Source organism: Sceloporus occidentalis, unplaced genomic scaffold (genome assembly GCF_023333645.1).
Source record: "Sceloporus occidentalis isolate IW3139 unplaced genomic scaffold, rSceOcc1.0.p SCAF_74, whole genome shotgun sequence".
NCBI classification, from domain to species: Eukaryota; Metazoa; Chordata; class Lepidosauria; order Squamata; family Phrynosomatidae; genus Sceloporus; species Sceloporus occidentalis.
Window position 1 is genome coordinate 3,186,999 of NW_028317054.1, and position 14,615 is coordinate 3,201,613.

General features: G+C 34.1%; 1 protein-coding gene across 1 annotated transcript in view; it reads left to right on the forward strand.

Moving 5' to 3' along the window:
• The window catches only part of LOC149285963 (mitogen-activated protein kinase kinase kinase 20-like), a 59,985-nt gene that overhangs the window by 20,233 nt on the left and 25,137 nt on the right, over positions 1–14,615 (forward strand). The window contains exons 8-10 of the mRNA XM_089494723.1: positions 1,463–1,537; positions 1,773–1,879; positions 7,155–7,290. Of these exons, the coding sequence (XP_089350849.1) occupies positions 1,463–1,537; positions 1,773–1,879; positions 7,155–7,290 (318 nt within the window). The remainder of the gene's footprint in view (positions 1–1,462; positions 1,538–1,772; positions 1,880–7,154; positions 7,291–14,615) is intronic.

Sequence of the window (14,615 nt, forward strand, 5' to 3'; positions counted from 1 at the left end):
ACAGCAAATCTTTTTTGCTGACAGTGTTTGCAGAAAGTTTAACAAAGTGATACATTAAACAGCATATACAAAATACTGGTTGATTTTGTGTGGTCTGTTTTCACAAAAATAACTCTTACATTTCATCTACTAATGTGTCAGGTTAAGTTGACTTTAAATTGTTTATCATCCATTGCACTCCACTACTGTAGAGCAAACTAGACCTTTTATTTAGTTTGCTTTCCTGCTTCTTCTAGCTTCGGAACCCTGTTTACTTATTCTTCAGGGATGATGGTGTGTGCTGGTAGCAGATGAATATTACATCATAAATTAATGATAAAGGAGTAATTTGTTACTTGCAACTCCCCTAACCCATCATCATCATCATAATTGTCTGTTCTATGCCAGCAGTCCCAGTCCTTCATAGCCTTCACTATTTGAAAAAGTATCTCAGTTAAAGGCGAAGTCCCATGGAAAAAAGCCTTCTCCTTACCCAAGCATAAAATGTTATAATATATGAAGTAATGTAGGTTAACATTGACAGAATTTTGTTCCAATAAACGTCCTTTATTTGCAGCCCTGGAGGCAGCCATTGTTGTTTGTCATGTGATATCTTGAGTGACTTTTCGTGCAGAAACAGCACACTGAGCCGATTCTGTATGGCAATGCTAACGACCTCCGTTAGTAAGACTGTCCAGCTGAATTTGCTATGATAAGGAGTTAGGGTGTTCGTGTGAAAGATCGGGCTGAGAAAACAGAGCTACAAATGGCTAATATGCAAAAATGACAACTGTCAAAATAAAATAGCACATTTTCAAAAACATATTTTTATTTTAAAACCAGGAATTAAAAAAAAAAGAATGGTGGGAGGTTCCCTTTAACCCCTGTTATGTTAAAACAGAAAAGAAACATCTCACTTTTTATTTTAACATCTACACATCAAAACTTTTTTGTTCTTAAATGCTGTAGATACTGAGCTGTAGGTATTAGCGGAGGACTCCACCGCTGCATAATGCATTAGGCTTGTTCAAATTGGATGCCCGTATCTGCAGCAATCGGTGAAAAAATAATTGGAATCTGTTAAGCACCGGAACTTTCACGCTTTTGGTCTCACATTAAAGAACATCATGGTGATGGAGATCATTTTGTGATTGTCCAGAACCCTGTGGAGAGGTACAAGAAGTTCACTAGTAGTCATCTCCTTGAGTCAAGTTACAGTTCACAGTTTGTCATCTGCTTAAGTCCAGTTACAGTCAAGTTTCCATTCTGGTTTTACACCTGAGCAATAAATCTATGAAAATATATACATATCATCAGAGTTCTAAAGCTATAAAAATATACATGCATTTTGTAGTGTCTTTTCATGCTCATTAATTTTGTTTCATTTTGCGGATATCCGCAGTAACCAAATGTCACTTTTGATGGAAGACATAATAAATTAGCTAAAAAACATTAAAATCTATTGTGCCTCCCTTTTTTTCAGAGATTAACTATTCCAAGCTCTTGTCCCAGAAGTTTTGCAGAACTAATGCGCCAGTGTTGGGATGCCGATTCAAAGGTATTTGATTATATATATATATATATATATGTATATAATTCTGTCAGATATTTATCATTATCAACATTTTAATTCAAATTAATTGAGATAAGGTACACTTTATATATTTACAGGGAACTGTTTTATTGGGGGGGTAGTCAGAAGAATTTTACGTTTTTAGTCCCAGGAATACCACCTGCTAATATAAATTGAAATAAAAACACTACAGATATTGCATTTTTTATGTATTTTGCAGAAAAGACCATCGTTTAAACAGATCATTTCCAACCTGGAGTCCATGTCCAATGACAGCAAACTTCCCGACCAGTGTAATTCATTTTTACATAACAAAGCAGAATGGAGGTAAGGCATTTACAGCCGTCTGTTGGCAAATTAAACACGCTAATTACACTGAAACATAAAAACAGAGGATTTGATGGCTGATAAGAATCCTTTTGCATTTGATGTAAAGACTCAAACCTTAATCACTCCTTGGTGTCCTCTTAGACTCAAAATAGCTTGATGTCTATCCTATTTTATAACCTAACCCAATACATTTTTCATATTACGTTCACTTGGCTTAGGGCAGCCTCCGTCTCAAGTCCTTGAAATAGAAAATGCTAACAAAGTTTCTTTATGAAAACAACAAAAAACACAAATATGAACTAATTCAACTAACTACCTTATAGTAACCGATTATGATCCGGGAAACTATGACATAGAGAATACCTTTTTTGATATATATACAGTGTAACGACAAATCTGCACGAATACCCCTAATATTAGGAATTTTATATAAACGTAACAATCTGTCAGCCATGTTAATCCTATTATTTTTTTCCTTACATATAAAGAAATCTATGTATAAATGTTGCGAAGATGTCCATTCATATAGATGAAAGCTACATTTTAAAGGGCAGAGACAGTTCTAGAGAGGTTTATCAAAAGTAAAGAAAAGCCAGAGGATTTGAAAGAGGCGTGAACAGGGTTTTGTGAAAGACCTGCTTGATCTCTAAAAGGCACATCTGAGCCCACTTACATCCACCCACCTGCATGGACTATAGCAGAGCATATTTATTGAAGAACATCTTTATTGCAGAAAAAACAACCCCTTACATTGTTGTAAAAATGCGTTAAAAAACATCTCTCCAAAATACAAAGTATCTGGCTAGAACTTGTAATGCTTTTCTATCAAAACTGGTGGCCTCCATGTCTACGGTTACATGTCCTAATTGCAAGCCCGAAAGCTTTATGTTATATTTATGTGTATAAATCAGGCTGTGTCCCGTTTTATGTGCAACCCCCATTATCTATTTAACTATTTTAAAGTGAAAAATCCTCTCATCCTCTGCACCTCATAAGGCCTTCTTCAGTCAGTGGATCATTGAGGATTATTAAATATGCAGAGTTCCACCTACTCTTTGGAATTGAACTCCTTTAGAACGTAAATGCAGCATTAGAAACATCATTCCCAGTACTGCTGAATATCCAAACATTTCATGGATATCACTTTATAGTCATGTGGAATGTTGCCTTTTTCATAATTTTTGCTAGGAACTCTTAACTCAGGTGATACTTAAGCAAGCAGTGATAGATTGTTGCCATAGAAACTGAAAAAAGCCTAATTAAAGTTTCTGAGTTGTTTTTATGTAACTAAGCCTTCAGAGGAAGGAAAATATGAAGTAACTTTTATTTACTTTGCACTAGAACCGCAGTGGACAGAATTAAAATATATTACTATGATCCAAATACTAAATGATTTACAAAAAATATTCCACTGTTAGTTTGCTTATATTTAGCAATTTACAGTCATTTACTTTTTGCGAAATTAGCAATGCTCATATTTTGTCACTTAAACTCTGGAACTATCTGCTCATGTTCACATTTGGGAAATAATCTTGAAAACAAATCAGCATCGCCAGGGGGATTCGTACCAGAAGGTTCCCACTGACTGCTATATTAAGAAATACTGGAGCTTGTCCAGGGAAAACTGTAACATAGATACTAAAATATTCCAAGCCTCCAGTGAAAGGCGAGGGAGACAACTAAAAAACTAAGACTGGGTGAACAAGACAAATTTAGGGTCGGCAGAGAAGAAACAGTGCAAACATGTACACAAGAGTTTGGTTTCAATGCAAACGGAAATCAATAGCGTGAACAGCTATAATGTAAATGGAAAAAGTGACTCGTAGATATGGCTACAAACACAGATCACATGAGGGGAGTGGTATAAATAGCATGATTTAAAGTTGACATTATTCCTACTTTGGATCCGCAGTAGGATATAAAGACACGGAACGCTCAGTAATTATTTGCTTTGCTCCACCTACTGGTAGGGAATGCAAACTGCAAGCAGCAAAGATCAGCCACGTGCAGGAATGGTCATTTGCTTTAAACTAAGGATTTTCTGCTTACAATATACTCTTTCTCTGTGATTATATCAGTGTAAAATATTTTATTAGGGTTTAAAAAAAAAAAAAAATGCATTATTTAAGAAATAATGAGATCATGAAATGTTATACATTTAGGGTAGGTTTTCAAAATGTTATTCTGAAAAAAATAGTTAAAAGGAACTTTCACAGAATTGCAAACATTTACAGCAAACTTACTAAAAGCTTAATAGCTCTGCACGCAATTTTTTTTTCTTTTCATTTAACTTGGATCAGTAAATTCCACAGCATACAAAATATTTTAGTTACCTGTCAGATCCATGGAAATAATAAAGACTCAATTGCTACTCAAATCTAATGTAAAGAACATAAATAGAGCCCTTATTAAGTTTCTAAATCCAGAAGACTACATTAAACAGAGACTCATCTTACCTAGGGGTTGAGGTCATGATGTATATGTATATATGTGTGTGTGTGTGTGTGTGTGTGTGTATATATATATATATATATATATATATATATATATATATATATATATATATATATATATATATATATATATATATATATTCCATACTATTCTATGTGTTTTCCTCTTCCACTTTCTTTGTTGTTTTTAATATTTGAGAGCTTTAGTTTACTCTACCTGAGAAGCTTCTTGTAAATTGATGAGTGCTTCAATTGTGTCATCATCGATGAACGCCTGTCAGCTTTTAAATTAGGCTGATTAGTTGTACCTTAAGTATGATTTTTTTTTTTTAAAGCAAGTATATCTTCGTAAACATCTTTATGTGTATTTGTAATAAGCGAGCAGGGGTCTGACAAGTTATTTGAACCCAATGCTCTAAAGTGGACCTAGCCTTCTAATCTAGCATAGTTCTTATGAAATTTATCCTTGGGGCTTGAGCCAGTCCAGAATTCTCAGACATCTAACCAACATTAATAAAGTTTAGTCTGCAGTGTAACTATTCGTAAAACCTGGCATGGACAATGGTCTGAGTCAACATTTTAGGAGAACCAGTCTAGGTATGTGATGAATATATAGAAACCAATCTTTGCCACCTTATACAATATAGCCAAATTCTAACACAATATCATTAGTTTATTTGCAGGTTTTATTCAATTTTCAGCTTCTCTTCTTCATTTAAGTCAATTAACCATAATATGCTCTCTGGTCAGGTCAATGACCCAAATTTTATATATGACTTATAATACATTTTGACGAGACAAGAAAAGTAGTTGATTTGGTATTTTTCATGATAAAAAAGTATGTTTGGTTTTTTGTAGACAGAAAATCTTTTTATCACAAAACTGGTTATATTTTTTACTGCTAATATATTTTCAGTGGTAGAAAAGAAGGGAAAAGCATCCTTTTTTATTTTTTTTTTACCTTTCGTCTTGTATTTTGTAAGCATTATTTAATGAGAATTTGCCAGTATCGCTTTTACTTTGCCTAGATCAAACCTTTCTACTGTTCTCTGCTTCTGTAGCAAATCTGTCTTAAGTGATAGGTGGCCATCCATTGGGTTTTGTCATGTTGACAGCAGTGAGGCATTTGCCAAAAAAAGTAGGTTTGCTCTAAGCTCATAAAAGGTCAAAAGAACAGTATGTAGAATTCAAAAACGAGATATGAAATCTTTGTATAAAAATCTCATCATCTTCTTATTTGATCAGTTTGCTTAGATCCTTATCTCTGGAACAATTCCCATTGCTGACCGCCTACCGCTTACCAGTGGGGTATATTTTAATTCTTAGCGGTAACCCTATCTATGTTTCTGCATTGCCTGGAAAAAATGTCGGCCTTTGTAAAGGTGTTTTTTTTTTTCTTTGTTGTAGCAATGAATATGTTACCATGTGGTCGTAACATTTTGTCCCCCTTATTATTTTTTTTTAAAATGTCATTTTGTATAAGGCATTTGTCCATATATGGTTATATTCACTCAATTTCCGCTAAATAAGAGCTGCTTCAAAAGAATGGCCTTCATGAAAGTCTTATGAAGCTATATTAAATGCTCAGCGCGATAGAACATTCCTGACCCACTCAAATTTTATCAAACCATTGTACTGTTCAATGTTGAAATATCTGTTTTACATTAAATTTAAAGTTGGAAATTGTTAATTAGGTAATTTATGTTTTGTTACAATGATAACCTGAACCACTAACATTTCTATATTTTTCATTTAAATCATATTTATTTAGTAATTTATGTTTTAGTGTTAAACAAAGTAGATATGTGCACATTTATCAAACTCGCCAAGAATTCTAGCAGTTTAGCATATCTATGCTTAAACAGGTGACTTCAACTTCAAATGACCATTTATGCAACTACAATGCAGATAAAACTTTGATAATAAAATATTACAAATGTATTAAATGCCCTCCATGAGGTCAATCCCCCAAAAAACTATTTACTGTAGGTTAATTGTAGGTTAAGAGACGCGCCGATGCTAATTGAACTTTATTGGATAGCAAAGATGGCTTCTCGTTGTCTCCATGGCTGCTCGCTTGAAAGTTCTTCCAGTCCGGTAGACTGTGTAGATGTTCACATTCTTTATGGCTTTGTAACTTTTGTAATTCGGGTATTAATATCCAAGTAAGTTTTTATTTAACAGCCATACATATTTTTTATTTCTCCATGATGGTGAAGCATGATTCCCAAATTAGCATTGAATTGATTTTAACGAGATGGGCTTGCTTACTTAGCGTCACAATAGTGAGTTTTTTATTATTTAACACAAAAAAGTGGTATACATTTTACGTGAATTTTTAGATTTTTAAAGTTATCAAAGATATGTTTTGTTAATTGCAAATGTTAAATTACTGTTGATCCTTTTTTCCTTTTCATGTAAAACTGCAAGGGTTAAAATCTTGCTTTTATCTCACATCTTGCAACAGAGCAGAGCCCTTTATATTTTACAAATACACATCATAAATATGAGGCTCATAGCATTGCTTATTCAGTTAAGGTATTGTTTGCTTTGATATTTTGTTTTTCCACTCAATCTCTGCAAAGGCCACAAAAAAAAGAATTTCAATAACTGAAAGGTTAAGTAATGTATCCATCGCTATGAAAACCCTGCAGTTTTAAAAGTGATCAAGAGAAATATAGAGAGCTTTTCTGTGCTCTACTATTAAGGCGCTTTGTCCAATTTAACCTGTGCCCCAAAGCTGCATGTTATATGCATATGCAGCTATTCAGGTTTGCACTCAAACTACTACACAAACTTAAGTTGTTGTATCTGCGCAGATGTGAGATTGAAGAAACATTGGAAAGGCTGAAGAAACTGGAGCGCGATCTCAGCTATAAAGAACAAGAGTTAAAGGAACGCGAGAAACGTTTAAAAATGTGGGAGAAAAAGCTCACAGAACAGTCTCACACACCTGTAAGTACTTCAGTTTTATTTTTTCGGAGTTTCAGCCTCTTGAAATACAAAGAAACAGAGCGCGGTAACAGACAGTATTAGAAGTTAGGCCGTACTCGCTGTCTTCCTACTGGACTGCAAGAGCAAGAACAGTTATCTATTTTGTCTTAAACGCTCTCACGTTTTAAATACGTATTACTAAAAAAAAACTTACAAAATGTTCGGCTACAAGCATTTTTTTGTTATATTTTGACTTTTTTTTAACCTTTGAGAGGTTTAAGTTTATCTAAGACCCCAGAGAACACCACATCTCGGTATTCTCTGGGATCCCCAAGGAGTGGGCTCCAGGTAGGCAGTCACAAAGTTCCCGGGTATTCTAATGACTCAAAGTCTGTTTAAAAGTGACTCTGATCCCAGTCTACCCAACATCTTCCATAGAACAGCTAGGAATCCCGTAGGATTTATGTTTAACCTAAGGCACCATGCGGTATTGTGCATGGATTTTTAGGGTTAAAGGAAATTTACCAGCCGTAGGTATTTCAGTTTAAACAATGCTGATTAACTTCATGACCGTAGATTTCCCTGAGGGATTAGTGAAACAAATAATTTTTGATTCACTGATCCGCATCGTCTCGTCTTCCTGTGATCTGTACAGCTTTTCAGTGAGAAACTGCCTGGTTACTCTGCGCCTGCAGCCTGATGCCGTTCTCTGTTCCTTTAAATTATAAAACAAAAATCTAACTCAGCCAGATTATACAGCAGACCTCTATATAACCCAACTATAGCGAAAACACTAATGAGGTACTGACAGCTAATCATCTAATGAACTTTCCCATTTGCCATTCGTGTTGTACGCGCACATAAAATCCTGTTTAATGGCATCTCGTTTGAATTAAACAATGCATGCACTTGACCTCACAGTGTATGAGTTTTTATTCACTTCGATGTGATCAATATTGTTTGATCTGCATGGCTTTAATAGACTAACAGGCTTGTTGCTTCAACTGTAAGGAATGTTTTCATTTAAAACTTTGTTTCCCTTTTTTGAGGGCATTTTAGCTGTGCTTTAATTGCATATATATATATATATATATATATATATATATATATATATATGCAATTAATAATAGAATATCATGATCATATACCCTTCGTGAGCACATAAGAAATCCATCATGAAAAGACCACAAATCCCCTCTTATATTTTTTCCTTTTTATATGTTTGCATTCAAGTGCTTCGTTTACCCCAGTGTGATCATTCTAAGGTATTTATTGAGGTCGGACATGGTCTTGAACAAGCTGAAACTAAGTTAATATGCAAAACTGGGTCCATATTGAAGTCATTGAGTATCCAGTATGGACAGACTGACTGCAACTTAATGGCATTTTCATTGGTTTGAATTTTAGCTAATTTAACTCGGGTGACATGAAGCATTTCAACTCATCAACATAGGTACAGGCAAACCTAGGATAAATTAGCCCAACGTATTGAAATAGGTAAAATAGATCTGTCAAAAACGTAATTTTACAGTTCTATGCACACGTTGAAAACTGACATGCGATATGGGTTGGGACAAATATATTCTAGCCTTTTCTTAAAGTCTGACCCTGAAAAACGGCTCAAGTATGTAAATGCCAGTAAAATTGCTAGTTACCCAAGTCTGTCTTATTGTAAAAGATAAAAACCCACCTTGAATGTATTACATGAGGAATCTTAACTACTCTTTCTCAACATCTACATGGTTATTCCTCCCCATTAACACAGTCATGCTCTATTGCTAAGTTGTTGAATGGTTCAGGCAGCCTTTAGAAGGATAGACAGAGGAGAAAGGACAGAAAATGGATTAGATGATGCTGACCCTGTTCTGAGACATATATGATATATTTTTTGAAGGCCATCCTGAACTCCTTAACTGGTGTTATGCAGGAGAAACTTACCATGGTTGTCTTTCATAGAGCATAATGAAAACCATAAAATCAGTTTAAATGTTTTGATTTTTTTGAAAAAAATCTTATTTTAGTGAATAAACCCAACAGCATTAGTTGAGGTACTGAAAGTTATTTCTGAGCTGCATAAAAAAAAATAAAAAAAAAATAATATATATATATATATATATATATAATATATATATATATATATATATATATATATAATATGCAATATGTAGCTAAATTCTTGAGGGGCAGGTGTATCCAGAGGCATTAATGCTTTTCAAAATGCACTTTAGTGAATGATGATGGTGTGCAGGTTTCTTCTGGAAAAAGTGCATTAGATGTCAGATGGTTCTTTTGCACCGTTAAACTTGGGAATTTGCTGGGTTTAATCTGGAGTCTCTGTATGAAACAGTACTTCGCCGGGGCTCAGGTATTTTTAATATCAGGCAAGCAGTGTTTGGTGACGCCCACTCTCCGCCCAGATTCTGCCTACTCCCTCATAGTCTCTGCCTACTTTCCACCCCTTTATAGTTTAACAGGGGCTAGCCCCACCCCACACACAGCTAGCCCTGCCCTCTGATTGCTGCCACACCCTCTGTAAAAAAAAAAAAAAAAAGGCAACCCTGGGGATTTTCCAGATATACTCGGGGTACAAAGAGGTGCGTAATGCCGTCCATCATGTTTGATACAATTAAACTCATCGACTAGATTTACAGTAGAATAACAATTATAGGGGTCACAAATTGCAGCAGATTTACAATAAATGTATTATTATTATTATTTTTACAATGTATGTTCTACCAGACGATGCTGACAAAATCTGATGCCTGTACTATGAAAACATTAGTTACATTTTCATTCATACGCTGTTCCTTGAATTATTTGTGCACATACATATTCTCTGGTTATCTTGAATTTTTGAGTTTTTTTTACATGGCGGTGGTTGTTATTAATGTTATTCTAGGAAATATTCAGCTCAAACGTCTGTACGACACTTTCCTGACATCAATTTAAAAGTGTTTAGCAATTTCGTTCTGCATGAACAAAAGGATTAAATTACTTATTTCACAAAGTAAACACAGAATACACCAAAAATCTACATTTTTGTTAAATCCTTTCTGATATTACTAGTTATGTGCTATATGTGACAATTTTAATGAAGGCTATATTGAAGTAATAATACTATATTGAAGGTATTCATAGCTACATATTGGCTATATATATTTAGTATATTTTAAAGAGTCATAAAAAAAAACATTGCAAATATTTGTTCTAGTCTATTTAATAGGAGTGGTTAAGATCACATTTTCTTGGCTGTTATTTCCTGTACTAAGAACCAATTAAATTTTGTATGTTTTATAGAATAATTTTAATATTTTGCAGAACCATGTGAAATGTAAAGTATGAAATAAACTTAGCAGGTGATCAGGCGAAGGGAAATAATATAATTCTTTTAAAAACTCAGTCTGTCTCATTTAAGAACGAAAAACATTTCTTTAGATTTAGCAATGATCTAGATAATTTAACGCCAAAGATTAATTTTGTAGCACAAAAGAACTATTTTAACTGTAATGTGGCTTTATGACCTAATGGATATTCATACTAAATAAATTCTCTTTTAAAGGAATTTAACCAAAAGTAGCTAGGGTTACTTAGCTTTCACAAAATGTGCTATCGCTAATCTTAATTTTATTGCGTACAGCTACAAGAATAATTTTAAAAAAAAAAGACCTCATATAATATTTAATATTGATTATAAAGGCACAACCTAAATTTAAAAAAAGTCATTTTCATTTGACTCATTTAGAAATGCTTCTCAAAATGTTATGTTAACTCAGGAGAAAAGCCACTCCACCTTTGATAAATTACCCATTAAACACATCACTGTTCATGATTAATATGAACTAATTAAAAATAAATTATTGAGGGAAAAAAATCATAGCAGAAAAGGATTGGTATAACACATCTGCCATTATAGGCACAGTTAGAAAAGCATCTAATCTCGTATTGTGAGATTATCAGTGAAAGTGAAACCTGGACATTGTTATTGACAACTGTAATAGTTAACACATGTGACAACTCCATCTTTCTTGTACATGTGTTGCTTCTGTTACAATGTATAAATATATATAAAAATAACAGGAATATATTTGGTTGCCCTCAGCTCCCTCAAAGAGAAACATGTTGTTTTACATATGTTATATAAATTATAGAATTTATACATGACGGGGAAAAAGTAGTAATATAAAAATTACTGAAAGAAGGGGGTTTGGTGCTTATTTTTTGAAATATCTCGATTGAAAGATGATTTCTACTTAATAATATTACTCAACAAAAAATGCAACTTCCCTAAAATCATAAATATAGGAAAAGGTGTTTTTTTTTTTACAAAGAAAGTCAATATCATCTTTAGCCTATTTTATCAAAGTAATAAAATAATGTGCAGGCAGGACAGAGCCGTGAGCAGGTTTTGTTTTGGTGAAAGCTGAGCTGATCAATGGGGCCATTTATTGGGATATTATGGGCTCTGTAATGTTCTGCCAAGAGAAGGATCTCAGGAACTTTTAGAAGAGAGCTGCAAATTGGCTGACCTGCAAGGAGGTTGGTAGCGATGTGTGACCTCTGTATCAGATTGTAGATCCTTGAAAGAAGTCAAGTCACATTGTGTTCCTTGCTAAAGAGAATAAATAGGGACGTACTTGCAAGAATCACGAACGCAGCACACATTAAAACCGTTGAGTGTTCAAAAAACAGAAAGAATTCCAATTAAGCTTTGCAAACGTTTTTTGGACATATAACCACCAAGCAGAGGATAGAGGCAATAAACTAGCTGAGATGTACTAATATACAACCATAAATGTCAATATTTGTTGCAATATTCATCTTTAGCAAAGGAGATATAATCACTTATGTGTCCTAAGCAAGAAAGCCTATTGATTGTGTTTTCTGTTTGTTTTTTTTAATGTTTTATTAAAACATACTTATATATTATATTTGTCATCAGTAATCATTGCTTTGTTTAATTGCAATTAATTAAGGGTTTGTTTACAAATAATTTCATCAAGGGTTTTTTTTTTGCAAAAAGGAACAAAAAAAGGCAGTGGGGTTTATTTGGTATCTTCTGCAGTAGAAGTCTCTTGGCTGCAGTGAAGATATTTATTAAATTATTTTATATTTACAAGCTTGGCCTTGAAGATGGCTGTTAGAATAGAAATCAGTAAAGTGCTATTACCAGACTCATGCAGAACAAATAGGGCTTTTATTTGAAATGAATTATGAGTTTCTTCTGTATTTTAGGTGGCCCTGTTGAACAATTACCGAATTTCTGTGCAGCAACATCCCGTAATTACAGAGATACCCCACATAAATGTTTTATGTTCTAGAGGGCGACATCCATTCCTTACATCATGCACTATAGGGAGGTATTTTTAATAGTTATGGCTTAATGAGTTTGGGGTTAGTGAACTGGGGCGGGTGTTATAATTTTTACATGTAGCGCTAGTGCGTGTAATTATTTTTTCAATTAGATTTTTTACGTTTTATAAATATTTTTTTTAACTGTTATCAGTAAAATATGGATCTCTTGAATACGAATCTCTCAAACATGTAATGTATTCCAGTGATGTCACAGTGACATCACTTAGCTCCATTTATTATTATTTTTTTATTTACTTAATATTTTTAGCAATTTTTTTTTTTTAAATAAAACTTTCTCCACTTGTGAGAAGAGGGAGTTACATTTTTTTTCTCACTCTTTCCCCTGCGATCCCCCTGCACTGATCACACTGTGATTACCAAGCAAGTCTCTATAAAGTTGCATTGGGGATTACAATGCATGTGATCTTCCATTAAGTTCTAAACAGACCCTGAAAGGGGATATCCTGTGCTCATGTAGCCTTCAGGTTGACGTGTTCCAGAAGAGAATGCCTGATCGCATAGGGGTCTGGAGGGGTTAAATCTTAACAACATCTGGCTTAAAATAACTTCATAACCACGATAATTCATGTAGAAATGTTTCCTGTTCATAATTTAATAGCTTATATTGGTATTATATGCAACGTAAAAGCTCATAGAGAGAGATAATGGGTTAATATGCATTAGAGAAGAAGGCTTAATAAGCTGTTAAACTTCACTACTCTAAATTAGGTTTACCAATTGAATTCTATACACGTGATTGCACAAAAACAGTTCTTCTCCAGATTGACTGCCAACTGAGTATGTAACAGCAAGACCTTGATTAACTTTGGATAATAATAGAACCAACACCTTTATGATTTTAAATGCTTAGTGCCAAAGTGTCAGTGACATTACTGTGAATGCCCCGTGGATGATCTGTTGCAGCTACTCTCTCCTACATAATCAGGGGAAAGGAGTATCCAAGGGCCAGTCTTTATATCCATTAGGACCAAGCAGGAGATTCCTGCCTCGGATGGTATCTATATCTCTATGGTGTTTTCTTATGATTTCCCACATGGGAATGAGATGGCAGATAACCCTCCGGTCAAGGCAGTCTTCAAGGGAGAAAGAAAAATGTGAGCTACTAGATCCACAGAGCTCCTTCTCCCTCACTGTTTTATTCCAGTTAGATACATTTTGAAAGCAATGCTAAAAAGTTCTTAAAAGTGACTTCTAAAAGTTACTTGGTAAATGAGACCTGGTTCAGATTGAGTTAGATATTTTGTGGAGAGACAACCAACCTTAAATCAGCATTCTCCACATTTCTAATAAACGCTCACCATTAATGCCGAGTTCATTTGGTAGGAACTCCACTCCCACCTTATATCCATCCAGACCACAAATAAATAAATAAATAAAAGAGGTTGTCAAACTTGTAGAACCCCAAGTGGCAGGTAGGTAAAACAGGAGAGTATACAAAGAAAATGAGAGTATATAAAGAAAAATGGAGATCGTCCTCACTCCCGCCACTGAGGCAGCATCTGACGTGTTTCGTCCAAATGCTGGATTTAGTCATAGGCAATAACCCTCTTTACTTCCTTAAAAACAATTCCAATAGGCAGCAGTATTTGCATACACAACACACTAAAAATCAATTACAGAATTAAAATACCATGAGCATAAGAAATGGAAAATATAATGGACTTTATACGTCTTCTATATACAGAGTACTGGGATTCTAATAAACATTTTTTGTCAAAACTACTTGGGGACCACAATTGTCCTGGCTCTTCATCTTGAAAATCTACAACTTTTCTCCACTAAAGGTTTGAGAAAGGGGTCAAAAAACTAAATATTACATATATTTATGGATACTCCCAACTACAGCTAGTAGTGAAAAACAATTGCTTGGAGTCCTTGAGCCCGTGCTGTCTTTTGTTGGCCTTTTTATTATGGAGAAGGTGATCCCTATCAACCCTATCCACTATATTTGTAACTTTTATGATGTTATTAAT